The sequence below is a fragment of the Passer domesticus genome, chromosome 16 (assembly GCF_036417665.1).
Source record: "Passer domesticus isolate bPasDom1 chromosome 16, bPasDom1.hap1, whole genome shotgun sequence".
NCBI lineage: Eukaryota > Metazoa > Chordata > Aves > Passeriformes > Passeridae > Passer > Passer domesticus.
The window spans coordinates 5,949,270-5,977,265 of NC_087489.1; the positions used below are offsets into that span (position 1 = coordinate 5,949,270).

The window sequence follows — 27,996 nt, forward strand, 5'->3', positions numbered from 1 at the left end:
ATTCCATGAGAAACCTAATTTTCATTTGAAAACGGCCATGTGTGTTTCCAGTGGATAAGAAAAAGTTGAAAATGTGATACAAATTTATCATGATGTCTCAGAAATCAGAAGTGGGTAGAAACAGAATAATAAAGGTTGATATTCTTCTCCTTGTATGCATTTTCTCTCGTGTTCTGACTAAAGATTCTAGGTATTTAAACTCTCAGTACTGCTATTCATAACACCAGAGTAGTTACAGACCAGACTGTCACTTGGAAACACCTTTGTTGGGTTCTTGCCCCACACGATGGGGCTGTTCCAGCAGGGCTGGGCTGGCTGTGGCAGCATCAACAGCTCCAGCTGAGGACTGCAGCATTATTCCTGCCTTTTCTGTTTGACTTTGCATAAACACAAGGACATCACATATCCTGTTTGCTCTGGTTTTCCCATCTGTTTGGGAATAATAGAGATCAGCGCTTTTCTCTTTAAGTTCCAGAGATGAGAGCTGCTACAATGACAAACTGTTGTCTGAGCAAAAGCTGACACGGGCATTGACGGGGCTGGCGGCTCTGTTCCAGTGACCTTTTATGTGGACTAGGAAAAAGAGGAAAAGCAGAGACAGTGGGAATTCATCCTAAAGCGTTGAGCTTTAAGTGTAGCAGCTGTGGATTTCCTCAGCAGTCCAGGCTGATGGGTGTCCTGAAGTGAAGGCTTGGCAACTGGGATTTTGTGGTATCCCTCCTGTTCTTCTTCCTCCCAAGGAGAACAGGTCATGCCCGACAGGAGACTGTGGTGGATCTTCCTGTTAAGGTGATCCCTTATTTTTTAGGGCTTGTAATCATCAAAACCTGTGACTCTTTACCATTGGAAATTGTATTAGTCAAATCTCCTTGTGTTCTCCTCTGCAAACACACTCTCTTGTCTTGCAGTGAGCACAAAGATTCCTCGGAAAAGAAACACAAAGACAAGGAGAAAACCAAACACAAAGATGGCAGCTCAGAGAAACACAAAGACAAACACAAAGATAAAGACAAGGAGAAGAGAAAGGAAGAGAAGGTGGGTGTCTCCTGTGGGAGAGACAAGAGGATGGTTCTGGCTTATAATACTGAATAGTACAAACTCAGTGGGTTAGATGTAGCTTGTACTTCCGAGTTTTTATCAACTTGGAGGGAATTATCCCAGTGCTAACCCAGACACTTTTTTGTGGAATGCTAGGTATGAACTCAAAAGGGCTCTATCTGCAGGTATGTGAACAGAAACAGTTCCACTGTGGAGCTGTGTCCACTGGCTCCACATTTTCTCCCGTTACATTTCACTTTGTCAAGCTTGAGTTCAGAGACAAGGGAGAAAAATCAGTCATCTCACATTCAGTCCATGCAAGAACAAACTATATACTTAATTCCAATTTGCTGAGGAAATTGGAGGGCCAAAAAGTACCGAATTGACTAAGACTTGCAGAAAATCTTGCCTTTCTGTCATGTAGGTCACTAAGGACTGCAGGGGACAGAGATAGTCGCAGTTCCTTCTGCAAGTTAAATACTCTATGTTGTGTGTTGGAAAATGCTAATCAGCTCCTACTTCTTATGTTTTTCAGATGAAGTCATCTTCTGGTGACATAAAAATAAAGAAGGAAAAGGAAAATGGTTTCTCCAGGTAAGAAATCAGGTCTATGATTTGGAAAAAGCTGAAGTTTGACTTTTCATAGGTGCTCAGTATTTGAATCCTCTCACTTGGTCACAAGAAAAAATTGGGGCGCTCTTAAGCCTTTCAGAAGATATGTTCTTCTCAGTTATGAGAATGGGTAGATCTGCTTACCCAGTAACTGGAGATGAGAGCTGTGGAATACCTGGTGTCTGCCTGCACATGCTGGGTTTGTCTGAGCAATCAGGAGCTGGATTCTGCTGAGGACAGACTGAACTGTGGGAACACTGGTAGCTGGATTTGAAAGAATCTCTGTTGTAAAATTGGAACTTGACCCTGCAGACAGTCTGCTGGAGACAGGACCAAGCAAAGCCAGTCCAGTGTGTCTGTCCTGTATTGTGACTGCAGCCTGAAGCCTTTGCAGAGGAGTGACAAGAGTGATGTATAAAATCAGAAGTACCTTCAGGAAGTGCATAAATGTCCTGCTCTAGTACTAAATTCCTGCTTATAATAGAACCTCCTGGACTTGAGTGTTGTATCAGTGATCGCTAAGTAGTTTTATTAAAAACCTGAAGTGAGCAATTGATAGAAGAGTACTTTTTCTTAATAGTCAACCAAGATCTCTTGTGACTTGTTTACAATCCAGCCATTGGTTATTTTTAAGGTGCAAAATCCAGGCCACTAAATTACTGAAGATGTGTGGTATGGTGGATGCATGCATCCAAATCTGTTAGTCAAGAACAGTGCTTAGTTCACAAATTCTTTCAGTTTGTGAGCCCACTTAAAACAAACAAAATCTTTCCAGTCTCACCACGTTCAGTGGATACAGAGAGGTTGGGAGAAGGCACCTGTCTGGCCTATGCCTTTTAGGTATTCTTTGTTTGTTTTCAATGAGTTTGACATGAGTTCTTGCATCTATTTCATTACCCCTCTCTTATTTAAAAATGCAGAGGAAGGAGGCAGGCTTGGCGCAGGGCAGAGGCGCCATCTCCAGGCCCTTTGGGGAATACTCTGGAAGCAGAATGCAGTGACATTCAGGTGTTTCATGGTGGGGCAGCCAGTTCATAACTCTCTCTAGCCTCTGCTGTTCAGCAGAATGGCATGATGTGCTAATCTCACCAGGGATGTTGGATGCTCTCATATCAATATAACTGAATCCTCCTTAGGTCCAAGAGCATTTTTTCATGTGTTTGAGAAAAGACTGGAGGAGCCATTGCATTTGAGCCTTCTTCAGGGCCAAGTGCTGGCTAAGAGTAAAGTAATTATTTTCTTTTTTTTCCCTGCTGAAATACTCTTTTACGAGTTCTGCAGAGAAAAAATGTCCTCACTCAGATGGTTTTGATTTTCTTCCTTAAGACTTGGTATGATGAGCAGCATTACAGTCTTGGAAACAATGCAAGTCAAGGTTCAGCTTGGTCATACAGCTCCTTTCTTTTCACACACTCACACTTTATTTCTTCCATTACAAAACCTTGTGCAATGTTTCAATGTTAAAATAGTTAAAATTCCTAGTGACTTTACACACTGTAGTTCTACATTTGTGCCTGAAAGGGAGAATATATTAAGTGGGACAATTACCTTTTTGTCCATAGATGTTTTGCAACTGTCTCTGTGCTGCAGACTCGTGTCTTAGTCAATTCCAGGCGATGCAACAGAAATGGCTTCGTAGAGCAGCTTGTTTGTATCTCCCCTGAGCTGCATCTTCCAGCACTGCAGTGGCTTTATAGCTGTGAAGGAGCAAACTGCTTGTTCTGCTTCATGGACACACTGCCAGCTAACATGAGACTCTTTAATGTCTCCTGCTGACTGTGGTCTACAAAGCTGAATGCTGCTTATTTTAACTCCTACTTCATCTGATTGCAAAATCTGCATCTTGGCTTGGAAACTGAGTCAATTTGATGTAGAAATTGTGGTGGGACATGGATAAGGAAGCCCAAGATGGCACTAAGTGCTTCAATTTTGGACTCTTTGAGACATCTTTTTCTTTACGAAGATCAGTGAAATGCTTCTTTGAAATCTAGAAATAATGAGTTTGTCTAACAGAATAGTGTCTCTTGCACTCATACTCTGTTTTTTTTCTTACTGCTAATGTCTTGGGACACTATGGCTGAAAACATTGAGCCTAACTTTGTGGTCTGTTGAAAGGGACAGGATTGTTTGCTTCCTCCAGTTTGGACAGTGAAAAGAGACTGATCTGTTTAACTTTGCCAAATCTTTGTTTCCTTTTCTGGTTTTCACATGCCTCAATATTTAGTTGGCAAAATGTTCCAGGGAATAGCTTTCAATTCTTTGTTTAGTTGATAATCTTTTTCTGTCTTAGAAGGCTCAATAAGGATATTGAGTTGAAACTAAATAACATCCTGCATTTGAGTCCACACAGGCATTTCAGTTTTTAAGTATATTTGAAAGTGCTGGAAGCTACAGTTGTTTTTACTCAAAACCTCAGAGAAACAAAACGAACTTTGAGTCGTTGAAATTGAACTTGATGTTTCTTGAGAAATGGCAAATGCATAGATATTGAATTACTCTCCTTACACTGTCTGTGGGTATTCAGAAAATGACACATCTCAAGCCTTTGCTGTCTTGTGATGGCAGCACATTCCATGGGAGACATGCCCATTTTGCAGATGATTATTTCTTAAAACTTAGTTGTTGCTGGTTTCCAAGAAACTTCATCTTTGAAAGTAGAACTGTGTTTCTTTGCTTCTTTTTGTAGTCCACCACGTATTAAAGATGAACCAGATGATGATGGGTTCTATGCATCTCCTAAAGAGGACTCCAAACCCCTGAAGAGACCTCGAGAGGATGATGAGTAAGTAGCGTGGGTGCTGGTGACTTGGATGTTTGCCTTTGGTTTTAAAAGGAGAATGTTGAGGGAGCAGGTGGAATTTCAAGTGATCAGCACAGGCTTCTTGAGATGGGTACTGGAGCTCTGAGACCAGACTCCCTATGCTGTTACAAGTTCTGTGAGCAGGGCAGGGATTGTATTTGTGCTGTGCAAGGCAAAATGCCACTACCTGCCTCTGCAGATGGTGCTGTGAAATGTTGCAGAACTAGTAAATAAAAAGGAAAAACCCCAGAAGGCAGGTAAAGACTGATGAGGACTGTAAAACAGAAATGTGAGCACGTGAGGTATTAACATAGCTAAGTGGCTGCAGTGGTTTCTGTTGGGCAAGGAAATGACTGCACAAGAGGTAGAAAATGCACTGTCAGCCTGCTTGGAGGCAGGGGGAGGTTTGCCTGCACTGCCTGGCGTGGTTTGCCTGGAGTCTCAATGTGTCATAAGTTATGCTGAGGGTTGTTGTCTCCTAGAGAAACACCCATGATGTTTTCCTGACAGAGGAACCCACTGAAATACAAGCTCACTTCCATCTCACTGGGATCTGCCACTGTGCCCATCCAGCTCTTCATGTAGTTTGTCTTTATTAGCAGGAGTTAAAGGCTTGGAAGGGTTTCGCCATGGTGGCACTCCATCCCTGCAGGTCTCAGTTTCCAAGAGATATGGGTGGGACATCTTTTCTTTTGTGTAATCACTTGCTGCCTTCTGCTAGGTTTGTATGACTTCCCCTCTCACATCTGCAATGGAAAGATTAGGAATTGGGGTGTTGCTGTACGTTAGGGAGTGTTTGTCTGCATAGAGCTCAAGAATAGTGACAGTAAGGTTGAGTGCCTGTAGATGAGCATCAAGGGGAAGGCTGGTAAGGCAGATAATCCTGCTGGGAGCCTCCTTCCAGAGCACCTCACCAGGATGAGGAGGTGGATGAACTGTGCTGTGAGTGGCTGGCTGACGTTTCACCACTGGCAGCCCTGGTTCTTGTGGGAGACTTTAACCTGCTGGATACCTACTGGAAACTCAACACAGCAGAGAGGAGGCAGGATGGGAGGTTCCTGGAGTGTGTGGAAAAGAACTTTCTGTCTCAGCTGGTAAGGACAGCTGTGGCCTTAGAGGGGTAGTACCCTGCTGGACCTGCTGTTTACAAACAGAAGGGCAGGTGGGAGATGTGGTGGTTGGAGGCTGTCATGGGCATCAGTGGGCTGAGACCACCAGCATGATGTTCAACAAGACCAAGTGCCAGTTCTGACACTGACCATGACCCTCTGCAGTGCTCCAGGCTGGGGGCAGAGTTGCTGGAAAGTGCTCAGCAGAAAAGGCCCTGGGGATGGTGGTCAGCAGCAGCTGAACATGAGCCCTTGGTGGCCAAGAAGGTGAATGGCACGTGGCCTGTATCAGGAATAGTGTGGCCAGCAGGACCAGGGAGGTGATTCTGCCCCTTCACTGGGCATTGGTGAGGGGCACCTCAGGTTCTGGGCCCCTCAGTTCAGGAAGGACATCGAGGTGTGGGAGGAAGTCCAGAAGAAGGCAGTGGAGCTCGGGAAGGGTCTGGAGCACAAGTCCAGTGAGGAGCAGCTGGAAAGGCTCAGCCTGGAGAAGAGGAAGTTCAGGGGTGACCTTACCACTCCAGAACTCCCTGACAGGAGGTGCAGCCAGGTGGGGGTCAGGCTCTGGAACAAGGGACAGGACAATAGTATATGGTCTTAAGCTGCACCAGGGAAGGTTTAGGTTGGGCATCAGGAGGAATTTCTTCACAGAAAGGGTGATTAGACATTGGAATCTGTCTAATAAGCTGCCCAGGGAGGTGGTGGAGTCACTGTCCCTGGAGGTGTTAAAGGAAAGAGTGGACGTGGCACTCAATGTCCTGGTCTGGTTGTCAAGGTGCTGTTGAGTCATAGGTTGGACTGGATGATCTCAGAGGTCTTTTCCAACCTCACTGGAAATGAGGTTGTGTTTATGTAATTTGCCAGTACTCAATTTTGCTATTGTTTGAACTAGTGGGGGGTGCAAAGAGTGAGTCTTGTGGGCAAGATCCCAGACTGATGACTGGAAAGAGAGTTGGGATAGAACATGCCATTAAGGTTGTTTATCCCATCCCATGGAATCACTGCGTGGCTGCTAATGCTTTTGAATTGATTCTTCATTGAGGAAGAAGTTTGTTTCAGCAGTGAAACTTGTGGAGAGGTATTGATAATAACATTTTGTAGGTTTTGTAGGCTGTTGTGCTGGATTGGGATTATTGAGTCTTCTGAAAGAGCAGGGTATATTCTCTAGAAATTAAAAATGCCAGCTATGCTGCAATCTTGTGCACATAAACTTTGCATGTCTGTGACTTCTCTTTATTTGTACCGGAAAATGGATCAATTTCATCAGCAAGTCTTTTTGTTCTTAGTGCTGACTACAAACCCAAGAAAATCAAAACAGAAGACATCAAGAAAGCAAAGAAAAGGAAACAAGAGGAAGAAGAGGTAATGTGACAGACAAGTTTATTTTTATCATAAAGAAGAGCCAGGCTATTTGGTGTGGGATTATGCAGAGCAGGGGGAATCTGATTTTGTCTGGAACAGAGCTGTGTGTGGCAGATCCCCACTTATGGTGCAGATATTAACTTATCTGAGCTATAATTTGTAAAGAGGGAAACTTTCTTTCCAACCCTTAAAACAATGGGTGGAGAAGATGCCTCCAGGACATGAACTTCCAGGCTGTTCCGGGCAATTCACAGTCCTTCTGTTGAGGAGCTGGCAGGGGAGCCTTGCTCACAACATGTGGTAATTGCACAGCTGATGTGGCAGGGTTCAGAGGCAGGGGAGATGGAAAATTGATTAGATGCTAGAAGGAAGCTTAAAGCATTTAGATGGAGCCTAGGTGGAAATTTCTTTGGAGAGGGACTTGGAAAAGGTTAGCCATAATTTGAGACTGACAAACTACACACCTGGCAAAGACACCCTTGTGAGACACATGTTGCAGCACCTCTGGGCAATAGGGTTAATTTTTCCCTTCAAAGGAAGTGTCTCTACACTAAGCATGCACCAGGATAATCCCAGAAGCCCCCTGACTATGGTGGTTGTGCTCTGCAGCATTTGCCAGACCAGACACACCAGTGCAGGCCAGGGAGGAGGTTCTCTAACACAGCAATTCCCTTCCCATGGCCCAGACTTGCTCCTTATCAGGTGATAACTGGCTGTGTGCATTTAGCATGTCCCCAGTGTAAAGTAGAAGAATTTGCCTGAAAACTTGAGTGGGACCATCAGCAGACTTTGACTTAATGGGATGATCTAAGAGCACATTTATGTGGTGAAGCCACAGGAATTCAGCTCTTATATACCCCAAGAGAGAGTCTTTTAGTTTTAACACATCTTTTCATGGGAGAGGGAAATACAGTAGCTTGTTCTAACAGGATCTTACTCATTTTGCAGGACAGCAAAGCAAAGAAAGTCAAGAGCAAAGATAAGAAAGTCCCAGAAGCAGACAAAAGAAAGAAGCCGAAAAAAGAAGAGGAGCAAAAATGGAAATGGTAACTATATATAGGCAGTGCTGTAGGCTCCCATCTGCACCTGGACTTGCCTGTACCTCCCATGCTGGCTGAATAAGCACATCTGGCTTTCTCTTCTGTTGATTCATGAGGATTTGTTCTGAATAATTGGCTTACTTTCTGGTAAGCTCTAAATAAATATCTCATTCACTGTGTTCATCCTCTGAAGTAGAAGTGATATCCCTAAAACAGGAAATAAGTGTTTTGTGGGGCTGTCTGGGTGGCTGGGGGTTTTTTTTCCCTATGTGTGTCATGTAGAGGCTGCCTATAATGATCAGATCCCAATATTCTTGTGCCCAGAAGCTGCTCTGTGCTGACACTCTTCAGAGCAGTACGAAAGCTTGTAGGCTTGGGGGTGTCAGCAGGAATATATTAATAGGTGCAGGTGGATTAAGGAATATATTAATTGTGCAGATATGTTAAGCAGTATTCTAGTAGAATTTATCTGTGTTTCATAGAAGTACAGCATGAGTGGGTGTCAGCTGTGCCTCTCAAAACTGCTCCTGCCTCTGGAACAAAAATGAAACTTGATCAGACCAGTTAGCTCAGCCTGTTTGACAAATGATTTCTGAAAATTAGTTTTAAATGAAAATTTCTTTCTGTCTTGCTCAGGAACCTTAAGTAACATCACTGAAGTTATACTTTCACCCACTCTTAAGTTTTTTGAGAACCTTTTTTAAATAAGCCTGACCTTTGTGGTTCATTTGGAAGACAGACCTATGCTGCATCAGTGGTGCTCTGTGTAAGAAACCTGCGGGATGTTTTTTTTTAACCCTCCATAGTAATTTAAGCTGTTATTTCTAGATTTGAGGAAGCTACCATTTGTGTGTTTTTAAGTTTTGGCCTTAGTACTTCCCTCATTTTAGTGCATATGTACTTCTTGAAAGCATGTGTGTTTTCTACCCACCTGTAATGTATTTTTATGACCTTTCAGGGATATTTCCTTGATCTTTTCTCAGATCATTTGGCTGTTTTTAATAGATCTGTACAGCTGGGGAAAGTTTTTGCAATCTTCTTCAATCCTTTCAGATTCAATCCTTTATTCTTTTATTGACACTATTACTGATTCATCCTTAAAAAGAAAAAAAAAATCTTTTGTAGTGTTTGTAGTCTTTACATATTTCTCTTTAACTGTCACAAATTCCTCAGAACATCAGCACTTGCAAATCTTTTTCGTACTTGATACTCCCTTAGAAACTTTAGTTTTCAGCCTCTCCCCAAAACTTCCCTTTTTCCTGAGCAATCCACTTTTTTCTCAAATCCTTTGACAGCATATTTTTAATGTGCTGTAACATTACCAAACCACAGGGACATAAAGCAATAGGAAGCTACAGAAGGTCTTTTAAGCCTTAACGATCTGTTGTCTTTTTGGCTTTGTCTCAGCTCCCCTTGCTGGTTCTGTCTAACAATATTCTGTTATCCCAGCTCCCTTCTGTTGTGGGCTGTATCCTTGAACAGCAGACCCTTACTGGAAAGCTGTGCTGTTCTCCCCTCACCTGCCTGAGCAGTACAGGCCCCTGTAGTGGTGTTAAACCCTGCAGTTTGTGCTTGCTGCTGAGGGAAAGTGCCTTGGAAAGCATGTTTTGCAGAATTTGGCACAAGTTAGCTGCATCCTCCTGCTGATGTTCCTGTCATCCATCTGCAGCTTTGTATAGCGTGTCTCTGCTGGACAAGGTTTCATCTGCACTTCACTTGTTTCTCTTAAGGGCATTTTATGTTCCATCTGAGTCGATTTTCTGAGCGTCTGATACTTTTTTTGGCTGCTTCCTCAAGTGCTTGCTGCCTTGAGCATTTTCATCCTCACTTGTGTGAATGCTTGATGCAGACATCCCCAAGGCACTGGCCTCATTCATCACCGTGTGCAGCTCTTGCAGAGGTCATTTTCACGCCCTGGCAGCGTGTGAAGAATGTCATCCAGAAGTGCACCTTAGGAGCACTTCTCCCACCTTGTGTTACAGCAAGTTCATTTCCTTGAAATAACATATCCCTGAGCTATGTTCTGGTTTTTTTTTTCCCAAGAATGTTCTCTCTTTTCATTCCACTTGAAAGATCTTCTCCAACTTTTCCTTCCTGAGCCACCCTGGCATATTTAGACAAGGTTGATGTGGGATTTAATTAAGAAGCCTGTATGACTGATGAGTTGTTGCTGGAATCAGTGAGGCAGCTTTCCTAATAGGCAGCATTCTCCCACAAAATCATGTATACAACGTTGCTTTAGAACCAGAAACTGCCAAGGGCAGTGGTGCTGTAATGCTTTTCCTGTTTGAAACTAAATGAGGATGAAAAATGAGCTACACTCAGGAGACTCACTTTTATCTTTTGTCTTAATGCTTATGTGTGATGTTTAGGAAGGTGGAGGTGGGATTGGGGGTGGTTTGTGGTCTTTTTGGGGCACACTTTCTGGTAGTTTTGAGCTTAGAAACTACCCCGTGAATCCCATGTTTCCTTGTAGCCTTCCCAGAAGGCACAATGTCCTTCTGCTGTCTATTTAAACTGCTGCCTTTCAATACTGCTTTTACATGCATCCTTTGTCAAACAACAGGAAGAGACAGAGGTACTGAATTTCTCACCAAGTAAATACCAGAGGAATAAATTTAAAAAACCAAGAATGACAAACCTGTCCTGAAAAGCAGTAACTACTGTGAATAATGCCCTTATTTTGTTCTTACTGGAATAAAATTGCTCATTGTGAGAGAGAAGAAGCTTATTCTGGCTGAGAGTGGTTTAGATTTATTTTGCTGAAAGGAGACTTCTGGGTGGAAGAACCTAGACTTATGTTTGATAAAATATTTATATTTCTAGCTTCTAATTAAAAAAAAGAAAAACAAAACACAACAATCATTAGGAATGTAAATATTTGGAATCTGCGTCAATATTGGTTTCTTATATCAACATGGTTTACTGAAGCCTTGTTTTCAGCCAGGGACTGAAGTCTGACATGCAGTTGTGTGCTGATAGCTGGGTTTGGGTGCTTTGCTGTTAAAGCTGTTGCTTCCCATCAGAAGAAGAAGTCAGGTCCAGTGGTGTGGTTGAAGACAGTGCCTTTCAAACTCCAGCCAGCTGCTGTGTTGCTGCTGTTCCTAAATTGTTGATGTACAGACACAAGTGAAGCATTTTGAGTGTCTTCTGGCAGAAACTCTTGTCTCTGTGCAGTGTTTATCTTCCATGCTGTGACTTCTATCTCGGTAGAGATGAAGCAATCAGTCAGTGCATCACAACTCCTGAGATGCAGGCAGTCCATTCACATCTTTCCTCAGCTGCTGTGGCACCTGAAATGGGAATGCTGCTCCAGACAGAAGCTTAAACTCCTTTTTTTTATTGTCATGGCTGCTCAACAAAGTTGTCTGGGCAATTCAGAGACTGAGTGCTGTGACAGGTTAATGGTCTTCCAGTTGATTGATCACTGAGGTGAAATAGCCCTTCCCAGCAGGGAATCCTGTGCCAGCAGCATGTAGCAGTAATGTCATGGTAATCATGAAAGGAGCTTGGAGGGGAGGAGTGTGGAATCAGTGGCCTGGGCACTGGGAACTGGCCTGGCAGGACCCTTTTCTCTGCAGATGAATTGCTGACCCTGTTCCCTTGGAATGTGGGATTGGTGGCGCCTGCCTTGCTGTGTTGTGATACCAAATGCATCACTTGCAAAGCATTTTTATAGAGCATTTTTATAGAGCGTCTTTAAGGCAAACATGCAGTTTTCTGGGCTGCTCTGTTTTTCTTCAACTATGCTTTTCTTACCCAGAGAATTGGAATGAATTTTAAATGACAGAGCAGGTTTTAGTCTTTCTTGTCCAAGCAGGTTTGTTCTCATTTAGGTCATAAATGAACATCTGCTTCTTTATCTCTGCCCTTAGTGGCATATTGTCCACATCTGAAAGCAGCTGCATAATATACCACAATTGTTTGACTTTGCTGAGCAGGCATCCTGGACCTGATGTTAGATCACAGCTGAAACTAATTTGGCATGATCTTAGCTGGTTTACAGGGTCCAAGTCTTATTTTTTTAAGATCTAAGCAATTTCAGCTGTGTGATTTTGTGAAAAGAGGAGCAAATGAGAGGTGAGGAATAGCATGGCATCAGATAATCTGCAGCCCAAGGTGTTCTGCTCACGGTTATGGCGGTGCTTTTGGAAGAAGAAAAGAAAAAAAGAAACTAAATGGTGGTAGTACATTGAGTATTAGTTGTTGGTCTGTACCTGACAAAGCAGTGATTTCTTGCTGGTTTAGCATACTCTTATACCCACACAGTAATAAAATGAAGATTGGGAGCTTAAAATTGTATTGGTTCATATTTCTCTCTTGAAGGTGGGAAGAAGAGCGCTACCCTGAAGGCATCAAATGGAAGTTCCTAGAGCACAAAGGTCCTGTATTTGCTCCACCATATGAACCTCTGCCTGAAAATGTCAAGTTTTATTATGATGGTGAGTTAATCTGTGTTTCTACTTGTTAGGAAGAGAAATAAACATCTCAGGGTATTGCAGTGTTCTTCTGGGGACTGAAGAGCTGAGGAGGTGGTTGTGTTTTAGTGGTTCACTTAAATCAGCTGCTCAGCAGCAAAGTGAGGTCTGTGGAAGGAAAGGAGTTTATCTGAGCCTGCTGAATGCTGCTCACTGAAGTGACACAGGGATGAACCTGCTCTCAGTGCCTTATGGGGGTGAATCTCTCAGGTTCCTTAGCAGAATGAAGGTGTCTGATGCCTCAGAGTAGCAGTGACCAGTGGAGTATGTAATTGTAGCTGCCTCATCACTGGTCACCTTTAGGCTTGCTCTTGTTTTCTTTAACCTCAAGAACTGCAACTTCCATCATCCATGGTGAAATTCATCATCATTTGATGGTGTGAGCGAAATAAAAGACAGTTGAATTTAAGTACAGATGATTAGGATCTTGTAGGAATGAATGGGATGACCCTGGTCTCAAGGACACGGCCCTCTCATGTAAGTCATGGTCCCATTCCCTGACCACTGCCTGTGGTAGAACTAATTGGTGTGGGATTCAAGTATCCTGGGCTGCCTGGCTGGTAGAGGCTCATGTGGAAGGGATTATATGATGTGATGCCTGTTGGAGCCTGGACTTGATGACCTGTGTGTTTCCTTTCTGTGATCATGTTAAATGAAGGATCAAATTAACCCAGAATTGAATTAAGTGGGAGGTATTTGAATGGATGAAAATGTAATTTTTGGTGATGGGGACATCTGCACATGGACCTCTTCCAGGAGCAACGTGCTGTTTTCATGTGACATGACACAGTGTTTTTAAATACTGAGGAATAGGTGGCATTACATTTTCAGCAGCAAAGTAATGAAATAAATATGCTGTAGCCTATTAAAGGCTATCTCCAGGCAAGTAGCACAGTGATCAAGGATGTCTGCAGCCTTTTTACTTAGGGTTTGATAAGAACTGATACAAACTTGGAAATTGTTCTCCTGTGCTGAAAAATGCATGATCTCTCCTGTTGTCTGAGAAGGGGAGGGGCAGACTGCCCTGTGCTATCCCTTGCTGCAGACAGCAATAAGCTCCTCGTCTCTCCAGCCATCTATTTCACAGAGCCTCTGCAGGGATTTCTGCAACCTCTGCCTCTGTCATCGCAGAAATTCATCAATAAGCTCGACAGTCAGGGGCTGGGCAGGGAGGGGGTCTGGCAAATAAAGACATCCCATAAGTCTTCCTTGAGAAACTAGGCAAAAAATCAGATGTCTGATTTACACAGCAGCTGCTGAGAGCCTCTGTCTGTGCTCACAAGGCATTGTCTCATTTCAAGATTATCCCAGGGTGATTTGTAGAGCCCAGTAATGAGGCTGTGGCTGGCCAGCAGCCGGCTCACACCGGAGGAATCTGTCCCTGGCCCAGGGATTCACTGCCTGCTTTCAGCTCGCATAAAAACTGCTGGGGCTCTTGGAACTGCCTGCAATACTGACTCGGGGAAGGAGCTTGAAATGCCAAAGCCATCTTTTTTCAGTGCCTGTGGGTTAACCAGTCACTGCTCATAGGCCAGAGGTGGCTTCAACTTGCACATTTTTCTGTAGATAGGGCAAGGTAAGAGTGGAAGTGGTGGCAGTTGCAGTCGTAGCCATGGGGTTTCTTCTGCTTCTTATGTCCCCTGGTTGCTCTCTGGTTTTCAGTTTTAAATCAGGTAACTAATATTCATGCCTCTGCAATAAATCCTTTCTTTACCAGCTCTGTCACTAAGAGCCTTTTCAAACCTTTGTGGGAAAAAAAAAAGGAAATTGTTTCCAATGAAATGTATTCTAAAGTGATTAGATAAAGGTGACTGAGCCTTCACCTAGGGAAAAATATCAGACATTTTAGCCCCATAACATGTTACTAACTCGATAGCCTCTGTCAAGCTGAAATTGCAGCCTGGAAAAGCAGTTTCCCTTGCTGTCTCTCCCTTCCCCCATTTCCTGTTATAAGCAAACAAATGCTGTATTTTAGGTTACAGCTTAAAAATTGGCAGAGTTACTGTTGGTTTAATTTAATTGTGGAATATTCTCAGATCATTGGGAGGACGTTTTGCTAAGTCCTGTTTTACAAGGCATTATAGATCCTAAGGCTTTTTAGCTGACTCTCATGCTTTAATTTTAGAGATGATGCAACTTTTGAAAATATGTAGTAAACCCAGAGCATGGTGGTTTTTTTTCCAAGAGCACAAATTTAACAGTTTCTTGTGTTCACCTAAATGTGTGCAGTAAAATGGTTGTTAAAAATCCCCAGGTATTGACAGCCAAGCATTGGAACTTTAAATATTTCTTGAAACTAAACTAGCTGGAGATGTGAGCTGCATGCAGAATCCTTCAGAGGGATCACTGGCACCCCATGTTTCATCAAGAATGCAATCAGGACCAAAAAATGCTCAATAGGAGTGTTAGATGTTGAATCCACAGCCTCAATGCAGCAGCAGCCTCTTTCCCTTGTGCTTCAGTCTCCCCTTGCAGCAATTCCACTTTGTGCTGCAGTCATGCAGAGCAGCTGGAATGTGACCCCTCCATTCACTGAGAGCTCAGTTTTTCTTAAAAATGACTGCCTTCTGAGCCTGCTTTGGAGATGCAGGAGTGCATTCCCACAGCAGAGGGAACAGTTAGCAGAACCCTGACACGTCTCCTTGCAATGAGGGAGAGTTCAATAGTTCAATATTTGGCATCTCTTTCCAGCCTATTTGTGGTGTGTGCAGAGGAAGGGCTCTTCCTGCCTACAAGTAGCTAAAGGCTGGAAGGGGTGTTCCAAGGTGGAGGCTGGCTGTGCATTGAAAAGGAACACAGAGACTGTATTTCCCACACGTCTGAGTGCTGGCATATGAAACTGAATAAAATCCCTGCTTTTTTGACATCAAACAGCAGTGTCTCCCCAGGAGCACGCCCAGCACGGGGGTGGCTCTGCAGAGGGTTTCCTGCAGCAGGCCTTTTCCCCTTCCTGCCCTGCAGCCCAGACCTGCCTCACATCAAATTGCTGTTGCTTTTTTTAATGTTTAGATTCCAGAGGAAATTTTTTGCAAAATGTTTGTGGTGGAAGTCAAGCAACTGTGCTCCTCTGTTTCCTTTGTCCATTCAAGTTGCTGTATTATGTAACATTTTAAGACAAACTTCTCTGTCGTAAAAATATAATCCTTTAGGGTAGTTACTATGTTCTCTTTATGACTGTGATTCCTGTTTACCATTTCCTTTAAGAAGAAAACCTTTCTTTGTAGGTAAAGTCATGAAGCTGAGTACCAAAGCAGAAGAAGTTGCCACATTCTTTGCAAAAATGCTTGATCATGAGTACACTACAAAGGAGATCTTCAGGAAAAACTTCTTCAAGGACTGGAGAAAGGTATGTGTACAGTCCTGGGCTGCAGTGACTGTGAACATGGGCAGTGTCTCCTCAGCACTGAACAGAGAAAAGGGGCTGCTGTTCCATGCACATGAAAGTTGGCTTGAGGCAACTAAAAGCTGCACCAAACTGTAGCTGTGAAGTTTCCCATTATCCTGTATTTTCACCAGGAAGGACCCTACAATAAATGCCTTTCTAAATCAACAAAGTCAGGTTCCTCTGTTGCAGCACCATGGGGTGTAGCTGACTTGGCCTGTTACATGTAAATAGTAAATCTGGCCTTGTGTAAGGGCCAGATTTACTAGAAGGAAACCCCTTCCAAAGAACTAAAACAGAGATGTTCACTTCAGTCATCAGCCATAACAACAAACCTTTAGATAAGTTTGGTGCAGATTTCCTGGATATATTTCTGGGTTTTTCTCCCCATCCCTCAGCAGTCCCAGTCAGGATGTGGGAGTTCTTTGGAAAGTGGTGCAGCACTGCCCAGTGCTTGGGGAGATCAGAACCCTGCAAGGCCAATGCTCCATAGGATCTGCTGCTTGTCCTTTCCTCTTTGACCTCAGCTGGAGTGAGCCTGTGCAAGAATTTGGGGATTCTCTGGGGGATTATTGTAAGAACATGCCTGTTGTTCCTGTTTAGGCTGCCTGGAGTGGGGTAAGCTCTGCTAGGCATGAAACTTTGTGTGTGTAAACTTAAAACACTGCTTTCCTTCTGCAAGGAAATGACCTCTGAAGAGAAGAGCACTATCACCAACCTCAGCAAGTGTGACTTCACCCACATGAGCCAGTATTTCAAAGCTCAGTCGGAAGCTAGGAAACAGATGTCCAAGGAGGAGAAACAGGTACCAGTGGGAATTCTAGGAGGCTTCATGGTTGTAAACATCTTTGTGCAGTCATTCCCCTCACTGTGCATACGTCAGTGTTTTTCACCAGCTTTCAGATTATTGCTTTCATGTGAACTGTGCAGCTCAGGTAGGGCAGAGCACTGTGTTTACAGCTGAATCTTCATCCTGACTTGAAATGATATTGATAGGGCTGATCCTGCTTAGGGAAAGAAAGTTAAGTAACTGTTTAAGTAAAGTTAAGTAACTGCTTAAGCCAATAAGGAGAATCAAAGGTGCTGCCTCTGGGTTCATTAGTCCCTGGGAAATGAGCAGTGGATACTCAGTTAAGGATGGCATAGATCAGGATGGTGGAAAGGATGCAGCAATGCCATTACTGAATAAATTGAGAGAAGAAATCTTAAACATCAAGTAATGCTGGTTTTTTAATAAAAAATGAACTTTATTACCCAGTAGCATGGCTACATGTCTCATAGGTTAAGAATTAAATTAACTGCAATGGGTGTTGGAAGGTGGGAATTTTCCCCAAGTTCTCAGCTTGATATTCTGCAGTGCTGTAGTAGTTGTCCTTTGAATGAAGGGCCTGACAGCTTGGAATTACAGCCTTTGGGATCAGAGGGATCCCACCAAAATGGAGAGCCCTTGTCTTCCTGCTGTTTCTGTTTGATAAATGTGGGTGAGCCCTTCAGTTCCTGTCCATGGTGGCTCTTAAAATGGAACAGAAGTGGCTTTTTCTGTTTCTTAGCTGGTACAGCAGTGCTGTCTGTGGGTCAGATGTTTTATTTTGAGCTGCAGTGTTTTTATTTTTCCTGCTATATAATTAGAGTTTAGGCACAGAAGTATGCAGTGAAATCTCAGCACATTCTTTCTTAGAAGACTGTGTTCTGCTTGTGAAACCATTTGCTGACACAGGCTTGACATGCAGCAGCCTGGAGACATTCCTTTGCCTGCTTTCTGATGCTGAGTTCAAACACAGCAGTCTTTTATACACAGAATTTTTATACATAAACAACAAGATAGGAAGTCCAGTGGATGTCAAATGCTCAGTATAAAATATAAAGTGGCAGTACTGTGCTAGGGGTACCCTTGAAGCTGAGATACATGGATAGCAATACACGCCTCTGTTGTGGCAAAATTGTAGCTGCCTTCACCAGCACTGATCTTTCCCTCAAATACAACTTTTCAGAGAGTTTTCACACATTCTTTCCCCTTTTCCAGTTTGTTTGTGCTGTGTGCATTTTATGAGTGCTTTTCTGGCCATCTGATACACTTGCCATGATGGGGATCTGGATTTTGGTTGGGTCTTCAGCATTAGTGTGGCACAAACATAAACATTTTTCAAGTCTTGGCATATAAATGTGCGTGTGGTGCTGCTTGTGCCATATCACCTTTGCTTTTGGCTTTTCCCAGAAAATCAAAGAGGAGAACGAGCGGCTATTGAAGGAGTATGGTTACTGTGTGATGGACAACCACAAGGAGAGGATTGCCAACTTTAAGATTGAGCCCCCAGGTCTCTTCCGAGGTCGTGGGAACCATCCCAAAATGGGGATGTTGAAGAGGCGCATCATGCCCGAAGACATCATCATAAACTGCAGCAAGTGAGCACTGCATGCTTCACTCCTTGGCTTTGCTTTCTAGAGCTCATTTTTTAAAACCCTGTAGAAGTTGATACTCAAACATGTAGAATTAAGGATGCAGCTTATCTTGTTCTCATACGGATAAGAAACTGAGTCATACAAGAAAAGACTGAGCAAGGCAATCATGGGTTTCATGTAGAACTTTTTCAACATATTTTCTTCCTCACGCCTACAGCCTACATCTGTCTAAACTGCCTTTCCTGCTGGTATTTCCAGAAAATAATTTTCTTACACATAAGTTGCCCTACCTTGTCTTCCGTGATGTTGAAGGCTAAGGTTTGGTGGGCTTTTCTTCACTCTCTCTAGTCCTTACAAGTGTCCACATAGTGTTCACAAATCAAAACTGGTCCTAACAATTACAGTATAATTCTTCAGCAGGTACACATTGGTAGTAGTTACATTGTTAATGTAACTACTTGGTTTCCTGCTTGTGGAGATAATGCACTTCTGTTGCCTCAGTTCCTTTCCCTGCCCTTTCTTTGTGTAATGCTGTTATTACCTTCTCTGTTTTGATGCTGGTGGGATTTTCTTTAACTAGCTTTTATCATTTGTTTTCTAATTCTCTCTAGGGATTCCAAAATCCCTGCCCCTCCACCAGGACACAAATGGAAGGAGGTTCGGCATGATAACAAGGTGACCTGGCTGGTGTCATGGACTGAGAACATCCAAGGCTCTATCAAATACATCATGTTGAACCCTAGCTCAAGAATTAAGGTAAAGATCCAGTTAAAAAAGCAAAACCAAAGCAATCTTCTTGGTCATGTTTCTGAGAAGCAAATGTAGCTCGTGGTTAGGAGAGAGGTAGGAGGTAAAGCTACCTGGCTTGTTTCATCCTACAGTGGTTGACAAACATAGGGAGGCTTCTGTGCTTCTGTTCCCCCTTGAAAAGAGAGGATGGAGTTACTGCCCAGGAGAGCAGGTGAAATCTGGAAAATGTCTCCTGAAAAGCATCGTGTCATTTCTACTAGGAATCCTTTAACCTAAAAGGAAGCAATTAATCCAAGAACAGTCTTGCTCTGGTGGATATTTCACATACATTTGGCCTTAACTTCCCCTGCCTGGTATTGTAGTGAAGTTCTAACCATGGGTTGTTAATTAGTTGTTTGTAAAATTAAAAACCCAGCCAGGCTCCTGGCTGAGAAGGCTGGTAAGGAGCTCATGACTGAAGGAAAACAAATTCCTGCTGTGGGAGCAAATACCCAGTCTGTGGGTATTATGGATCAAGTCCATAAAAGCAAGAATTTAAGCTCCTTTCATGAAGTATTTTTCTGAGAGACTTTTTCCTGGATTGAAAACAACGAGTTTGTCCTACAAATACAGGAGGAAAAATATCTGTATTCCTTGTGAATTCCTGCCCTCTTTTTGCTGTGTCTTGAATATATAATAATGATGATGAACTGTTGATGTTGCTTTTGCCTTTTATGGGTATTTAATTACACAGCTGAAAGAACATAAGTGCCATCTGAATAAAGCAAAGGAAACCATTTGTATTTTGAGAAGCAGGGAAGATGTGTCTTTTGTGTCTCTCTCTAGTTGCTTCCATGGAAGTGTTTAATATCATGGAAATATGAATGACCTGCAGCTGTGTGGCAGCACAGTGTGAAGCTGAGCTGTGCAGCAGCAGCATCTCAGTGCTTTTGTACAGCGAGCCTGTTTGCCACACAGGGGCTTGCAAAGCCTTGAGGTGCAGATTGGAGCTAGTCCTCTGCCTGCTCTGTAGTGCTGACTCTGTTCCAACTTCCCTGCAGGGTGAGAAGGACTGGCAGAAGTACGAGACAGCTCGGAGGTTGAAGAAGTGTGTAGATAAAATCCGGAATCAATACCGAGAAGACTGGAAATCCAAAGAGATGAAAGTGCGGCAGAGGGCTGTGGCACTGTACTTCATTGATAAGGTGAGGCTCCTTCCTTGGCTCCTCTCGCCTTCCCTGTCCTGCTGGGAATACTTGGCAATGCTGTGTTTGTCTTGAAGGCAGAATTGAGCCCAGTTACTAAGGTATCCTGAGACTTCCTGGTGGGCAGGCTCCTTTTCCTTCCCATTACCTGGAATCCAGAGCAATGCACTATTGTACTGAACACGGCTATTTCAGGCAGCATTGTTTAGTTCAGGCAAAACTCACAGCCTGGTTCCAGAATCACCCAGTTGGATTAGTGGGAAGTTTGTGTGGGCCTTTTGTCTCCAGCTGCTTCAGTTTTCCTGCTGGGAATTTCTGCTAGTTTGTCACCTCTTCAGTACGAGGTCACAGTTGTGAGGCTTTGTGATTATGCTAATTTTTTCAGCATGGCATAAAGAAAACTGCAATTGTGTTGATGCATTTAAAGCAACATAAAACCAGTTCCCAGAGAGCTGTTCCCTGGTAGCATATGGTGTCTTGACTAACTAAATTAACAGGTTTTGTTCAAAATGGTTTGATGTAAACCAGGGAACTTTGATGTGAATAGTTGTGGTTTCATATGACCACTGAAGATTTCAAAAGTTAGAAATTGTTTTAGCCAGCACTGTTAAAATATGGGGGTTTTATGCAGTCAAAAGTAGCCTTTAGATAATTTATACAAGCCAATATTTATATAACCTGTATGCTATTTGAAATGTCTTTAGTGTGCAGTGAATAAGTAGAATCATAGAAGAGGAACAACTGAACCGTTTGAATTGTTTCAAGTAGAGTTCACATGGAAGTCAATTTGATTTTTAAAAACTGCCACACTTTTTGAAATTAATTTCCATTAGTCAGACCTGTCTCACAGTTTGAGTTACTTAATGAGCAAAAGTTGATAAAGCATCCTGGCTTAAACTCTTAAAAAAAAAAAAAAAAGATATTCTCCTCTGGACCCTGCTGGTTCTAGGCCAGTATCTGAAGGTTTGCAGCATCTCTTTGTTCTTGAATTCCTTACCTCTTGTCTTGATATAAATGTAGCTTGCCCTGAGAGCTGGCAATGAAAAAGAAGAGGGAGAGACAGCTGACACTGTGGGCTGCTGCTCTCTGAGAGTAGAGCACATCAAGCTGCATCCTGAGCTGGATGGGCAGGAATACGTGGTTGAGTTCGACTTCCTCGGGAAGGACTCCATCCGATACTACAACAAGGTCCCTGTGGAGAAGAGGGTAAGGCACCTCCACAAGCACACACACAGACTGAACAGCACAGAGATGTGGTCAGCATGGTCTGGATGGCATTAACAGGCTGCTTTACCACTGCACAGATACCGAGCCAGAAAATAAGTCAGTTATTGTGACATCCTTGTGTGACACAGCCCAGCAGATGAGATGTTCAGACATCTTGCAGCTCTTCCCTGTGGTCTCAGTGTGAAGAGTTGACATACAGAGCTGTAACAGCCGTGTTAGACAAGCTTCCTGGGTCTCATTCTCATCATCAGAGTTGGTTTTGTCACCTGTAGATGGTGGAGTTGCAGGCCCGTGTGACAAGTTACATAAACGGTTGTGAAACACTGCTGGCACTGGCAGAGCAGCAGTTTGCTTGGGGCTTTGATAATAGACACCTCTGTCACAGTGGTTTGGGTCACGTTGGAGTTGAGCACTCACAGAGTAGATCTTGATCTTGGCTGCTGCAGAGCCTGTGGAGAAGGTGCCCTGATACCTCTGGCCTATGAACTTGGGTGTCTGCCAGCTAAGACTTCTTATGCCATGTCAATTCTTTTATTTCTGTCATCCACTAGTTTCAAATCTGCTGTGATTTTGGCCTCATTTCAGAATCTATCCCTGTCCAACAGCGTGAATCTGGAGGGCACTATCCAAAATGTTTTTGTGGATGTAACATCTTTGCATCTGGCCCTCAACTCTGTGGTCTGAGTTAGATACCCTGGGTATAATACTGTGGTAATTGTCATGACAGCCAGCAATAAATGTTAGTGCCTTGAGGAGCAAAACAACTGAAAAAAAATGAAACTACTGCTGCTCTAGAAATTAATGTGTGCTGGAATTCTTGGTTCCCTGTGTAAAGAAGAAAACATATTTTTTCTATTTAAATTTATTGGTATCTCTTGGTATTTTTTCAGTTCTTAAATGGGGAGTTGAGTATTGTGGAACTAGAAATCTTTGTATATTGGGTGTCTATAGAAAAATGTGTGTTGTTGAGAAGCTGGAGAATTGGAGCACACAGAGCTGGGATTTGTGGTCTCTGTTATAATCAAAGATGCTTTGATTATTCTCCCTACCCCAGTGAGACATGTTTGGGATGAAATCGTATGAAACAATGCAGCAGGGTTTCTTGGAGCTTCAGTCCATGGGAAATGGCTCAGGGGTCTCTTGGGCACAAGTAATAATGGGAGAGTAAGGAAAAGGCAGTAGCTTTGGGGTTTCTTTCTCTGTTAGACAGCTACACCAGAGCAGTTAAGTCTCCTGACTGTAATTTTGATCCAAAGGATGATGAGGGCATCTTGTTGCTGGGGAGGAGCCTCAGCACAAGCATTGCATTGAGAGATGGGTCTTTGCCTGCTGGGAAGTAACATCCAGCATCATCACTGTTCCCTGAAAGCAGTTTAATGGCTCTCTGGCAGTTCTGCTTTCATACAACTGAGTACTGCCCAGTGCTGTCTGGTCTGTGTGCCTGACATTCCTGGTTTTCTGTTCCTTGCAGGTGTTTAAGAATCTTCAGCTGTTCATGGAGAACAAGCAGCCTGAGGATGACCTCTTTGACCGCCTCAATGTAAGCACATAGTTCATGGTGAGGGTGGTGGAGCATCCTGAACAGGCTTGCTCTGCACCAGGCAGTAACAGCTGCTCTGTTCCAGAAATGGTTTCAGTGGAAATTTTCCTCCAAAGCACCTCAAAGCAGTGAGAGTCTGTCTCAGTCTGGTGTCTGAATTGTCCACTGTGCCCACAGGTTCCCAAAGTGATGTGCCTTGGTCCTGGTGAGCCTGTCTGGCTCTGACCTGGGGAGGTTTTTTCAGAGTTCAGAGGTGGTGAATGTGTGAGGTGACAGATTTTCATATGCCATCCCTGTCTGCACACTCGGCTCTGTGGGAGTACTGTGGTGGTCCAGGCATGTTTATTGTTGTTGGAAACCAAAACCTCCACACCAAAGAAGTCCTTTTTGGCCACTTGTGGTACTTGTTACCAGTCTAATACTTGTTGGTTTGTTCACTTTTGCTGTGGTTTCAGTGATGCTGTGGCTATTCTGTTGTGGTCAGGTCTGAGGACACCAGGTCTCAGCCATGAGCTGCACGTCTGTGTCAGCCATGGATCCAGAGGTTTCACAAACACTGTGGTCATTCCTAGTGCTCACTGTCATCTCCTTTCTGCTTCTTTAGACCAGTATCTTAAATAAACACCTTCAAGACCTTATGGAGGGACTGACAGCCAAGGTATTCCGTACTTACAATGCCTCCATCACGCTACAGCAGCAGCTCAAAGAGCTCACGAATCGTAAGTGTTGCCCCTGAAGCTGTGAGGGGAACAGATCTTACCCTGCAATACAGATATGGCTTCCTTGGCTGAGCCACAAGCTGTGTATCTGTTCACCACTTCCTTGTTACAGTTCTCCCAGTGCAAATGTCAGGCAGCTGAGGTCTGACCAAAAATCTGCTGTCAGACAGTTTTTTAGGGTAGTTGAGCAGCTCAGCACTGGGGCAGGACAGAACTGACTTGTGAGCACACCAGGGTGTGCTTTCCAGATTATGCCTAGCCTTAACCAAATCTGTTTGCTTTCTGTTAGTTGTAGGGTGCTGTAGATGACAGGCAAGACAGGTACATGTGTAGCAGCCCCATGTTTCTTGGCTGCTCATGCACAACCCCTGTGAGCAGTGCTGCCTTGCACTGTGCAGCTTCACCAAGTGCCACATTGGACCTGTGAGGCCCAGTGGTGTCCTGGGCAGGGTTGGCCTGCTGTCCCCTGCTCTGGCTGTGCTTCCCCTCTGTTGAGTTGAGGGGGTGTCAGTGCTGATGAGGAGCATCCAGAAGGAGTTAGGGGCTGGGATGGAAGTGGCCAGGCTTGGGACTGAAGTTGGAGTGCAGTGTTAAGAGTGGACATAGGAAGGGAAGGTTGGTTCTGCAGTGGCTGTGGGACACTGGCTGTGGCAGCACACCCTGGAGAACTCACTGATTCACCACTCCTGTCCTTCTCAGCGGATGACAACATCCCAGCAAAGATCCTCTCCTACAACCGTGCCAACAGAGCGGTGGCCATTCTGTGTAACCACCAGAGAGCTCCGCCCAAAACCTTCGAGAAGTCCATGATGAACCTGCAGAGCAAGGTACCTCCCTCTGCCCAGCTCTGGGGCAGCAGGGCTCCACGTGCTGCATCTCAGGAGTCAGCATTCCTTTCCCTTGGGGTGAAAGCAGGGCCTGCTTTGCCCTGTGAGGGGTTGGTGGTGTGCATCAGATACGGGCCTGCTCAGAGATGAGCAGTGAGCTGGAAGGGGCTTCTCTGAGTTGTCTTTTACCTGTAAAGAACAAGACCAGGCCCCTCTTCTGCCCTTCATCCTATAGCTGTGTGTTCTGCTGCCTTTGAAACTTGAGAGCAGCAGTCTCTGGCTCTGATCTGTGTCCCCCAAAGAACCTGGAGTGGGCAGCCACCCCTATTGTGTGAATCCCAGGCCACTGTCAGTGGTACATAGTACATTATGCCCCTCTGACCTGACCTCTTCCTTTGCAGATTGTTTCTGGTGAAGGCCATGAGGTCCAAAGGGGTTAGGTCTGTTCCTGGTCTGGCTTTAGAATAACCTTCACAATAAGGAGTTCTGGTTTGGCACTGCAGTGTCCCCTGCTTCCATAACACCTAACATGGCTGCCTTCACCCTAGATCCTAGAGCTTGGGGATGTTAAGGGGAGTGGTTGAACAGGGGCTGCAAAATGCTGAATCTCCCTGAATCCCAAACTTACTGAAGTAGAACTGCCTGAGGCATTAACACCTTTCTTTTAGTGTGTAGGATTTGGGGCTGATTCTGCTGAGGGATCAGGGATCATCCTTCCATGTACCATCAGAGAGCTGCTGGTGGTGGGATGCAGTGAAGGCAGACAAGCTGCCAGGAGGGGTTTGTTGGCCAGACCAAGCCAATTCCTCAGCCTGCATGGTTGTAGCTGTGTGAGAAAGCTCCCAGCATCAGCTTGTCTCTGGAAATGAGGAATATCTCACCACACTTGGCTGTGCAGTGGCCAGTAGCCTGATTGCTCTGCAGGAGTGGAGCTGACTGCTGGTAGATTCTGAACGTGGTCACAAATTGGCTTCCTGGGTCCTGCTGCCCAGGGTGACTGACACAGCTGTCAGCAGCTCGTTCTCAGTGCTGCCATCTGGTTTTGCCTCTCCTAGATTGATGCCAAGAAGGAGCAATTAGCTGATGCCAGGAGGGAACTGAAAAGCGCCAAAGCTGATGCCAAGGTCCGGAGGGATGAGAAGTCTAAAAAGTAAGGCTTGGTGTAACTGGGCTGAGCAATGCTCCCAGAAGGGGCCCTTCACCTGTATTCCACTTTCCTGGCCTGTCATTTGGGAAAGCTTACTTTTGCCCTTTTCATTCTGTGCATGAAGAAATGGCCACCTGTGGGGTGGTCTGACCCTGCAGCTCCTGACGTGCCCAGCCCTCAGCGCTGAGCCCCTGCCACCCTGCTGCTGCCCAGGACCAATGTGCAGCATTGCTGACTTCCTGGGAAGCCTGGGCTTGCACAATTAATTAATTAATTGCACAGGCACCTCCCTGAGTTCCACACCCCCCGTTGGAAGCCCGTGGCACACACCATGTGCTGGGGCTCCATGTGGGCTCTGCAGAGCAGCCACGGGGGAGCTGAGTTACAGGAGCTCTGGAAGCAGGATCACAGCATGACTTGCTGAGGGATAGATGGGCTGGTGTGGGAGTGGGTGTAGCATGGAACAGTTCAGGCTGTTGCTTCCAACCCTTAAAAACAAAACTGCTGCTTAGGATTCCTGCTCTGCCTCTTGGAAAATGTCAGTTCTTAATTGCATGTGTGAGTGTGTTGTTGTCACCATCTGTGCTGACACAGCTGCCCTGTGTGGCATTGCTTACCTTGAGCAGAGTCCCTCTGGCTTCCCACAGTGCTGGCAGGGCATTAGTGATTCACTGCTTTGTTCTTTGCCACCCCAGGACAGTGGAAAGCAAGAAGAAAGCAGTGCAGAGGATCGAGGAGCAACTGATGAAGCTGGAGGTTCAGGCTACAGATAGGGAGGAGAACAAGCAGATTGCTTTGGGCACCTCCAAACTCAACTATCTGGATCCCAGGATCTCTGTTGCTTGGTAAGCCCCTGCCTGTGGTGTGCTGGGGTGACCCACCCCACTCCTTCACCTCTGTCCTGTTCCCCCAAACAGCAGCAAGGGCAGGGCCTTCCTTTTATCCCTAACTCTAACAGCATCTCCTCTCCTGCAGGTGTAAGAAGTGGGGAATTCCTATAGAGAAGATTTATAACAAAACCCAACGAGAGAAATTTGCCTGGGCTATCGACATGGCAGAGGAAGACTATGAGTTTTAACCTGTTTTTATTGAGATGAATTTTATGGGAAAAGGGAGTAGCCTGGTTTTTAGGGAGATTGATAAACTGTGAGCCTTACTTGTCCTTGGATGCTGGGGAAGGGGGAGGAAAGGGGCAAGTGAGCATCAGATAAAACAGCCAACATCTTGCAGAAAGCATAACCTGGAAATATCTTAAAGGAGCTGAGCCAGTTGTCCTATGGACAACTTATTTAAAAAATGTTTCAGAGATCCAAATTCTAGCTGTCTGGTTTGTGTGGTTTTTCTCTTGAGGCAGGGCAAGTGGATGGGGGATTTGTCAACCTTCCGCCAGGCAAATTCACCATCACACTGAGAGCGTGGGAATCTTTAGCTACTGTATACAAAATCCAATTATATTGGTGCGTTTTTACAGTTAGGGTTTTGCAATAACTTCTATATTTTAATAGAAAATGGACTCCTTAACCCCTGCCCTTCCCCTCCCCCTCCCGCCCCATTTCAGAATTTAACAAATAAACAAAATTTAAGGAACCCAACGCACCTGTTACAGCTGTCACTATAGTCATGGAAATACCCAAATCTCTTTCAATTTGTCACTTGAAACAGTTGTGGCATTGGAACATGAATTACAAATATCCACCACATTTGTTCAGAGCAAATCATGATGGGAAATCGGCCTCCTGACTTGAGTGTTCCTATTTTAAATGTGAATTTTTATTTCTTTTTAATTATTTTAAAATATTTAAACAGTTTTCTTTCTTTATGATCTTAAAGATCGTGTAGGTTTGGGGAGCGGGTGGGGGGAGGGGGCCGTGTGATGGAAAGATGTGTGTGGAATTTGAGGACAAGTGAAATTGGAAACAAATGACATTCCCATCACCCTTTGTTCTGAACACGCTCTGTACACTTCCAAGAATTATCTACTTTTTAGGTTTGTCAGACTGTTTTACCTTTCCCCCCCCTTTTTTTCTAAGCCCCACTCCCCTCTTTTACTTGAAAGATTTTATTGTGTAAAAAGAAGTTTCACAGGTCAATAAATTTCGAGGGAAATGAGCATTGGTCCAAAAAGGAAAATAATCAAGATTTTAGGGCTTTTATTTTTTTCTTTTGTAATTGTGTAAAAAAATTTTAAAAATTAAAAAGCAGAATTTTAATGTGAAACCTTTTTTTGCTATAATCATTAGTCTTAGAGGCATTGTTAGCGTAGTGTGTGTGCAAGACCATTTCCTGCAGCCTTTCCTCAACAAGTATCTTCTATTTTTATCATGAATTCCCTTTTAATCAACTGTAGGTTATTTAAAATAAATTCCTACAACTTAACTGAG

At 44.2% G+C, this 27,996-nt stretch overlaps 1 protein-coding gene across 1 annotated transcript in view; it reads left to right on the forward strand.

Annotated features, from left to right (window-relative positions):
* The window catches only part of TOP1 (DNA topoisomerase I), a 65,938-nt gene extending 37,942 nt beyond the window's left edge, over positions 1 to 27,996 (forward strand). Inside the window, exons 4-21 of the mRNA XM_064391176.1 lie at positions 909 to 1,035; positions 1,574 to 1,632; positions 4,337 to 4,432; positions 6,846 to 6,921; positions 7,870 to 7,967; positions 12,288 to 12,403; positions 15,664 to 15,785; positions 16,504 to 16,626; positions 18,037 to 18,224; positions 18,833 to 18,977; positions 20,012 to 20,155; positions 21,176 to 21,361; positions 22,854 to 22,922; positions 23,527 to 23,641; positions 24,341 to 24,468; positions 25,524 to 25,618; positions 26,311 to 26,460; positions 26,591 to 27,996. Coding sequence (XP_064247246.1) covers positions 909 to 1,035; positions 1,574 to 1,632; positions 4,337 to 4,432; positions 6,846 to 6,921; positions 7,870 to 7,967; positions 12,288 to 12,403; positions 15,664 to 15,785; positions 16,504 to 16,626; positions 18,037 to 18,224; positions 18,833 to 18,977; positions 20,012 to 20,155; positions 21,176 to 21,361; positions 22,854 to 22,922; positions 23,527 to 23,641; positions 24,341 to 24,468; positions 25,524 to 25,618; positions 26,311 to 26,460; positions 26,591 to 26,693 — 2,140 coding nt within the window. The 3' untranslated portion in view covers positions 26,694 to 27,996. The remainder of the gene's footprint in view (positions 1 to 908; positions 1,036 to 1,573; positions 1,633 to 4,336; positions 4,433 to 6,845; positions 6,922 to 7,869; positions 7,968 to 12,287; positions 12,404 to 15,663; positions 15,786 to 16,503; positions 16,627 to 18,036; positions 18,225 to 18,832; positions 18,978 to 20,011; positions 20,156 to 21,175; positions 21,362 to 22,853; positions 22,923 to 23,526; positions 23,642 to 24,340; positions 24,469 to 25,523; positions 25,619 to 26,310; positions 26,461 to 26,590) is intronic.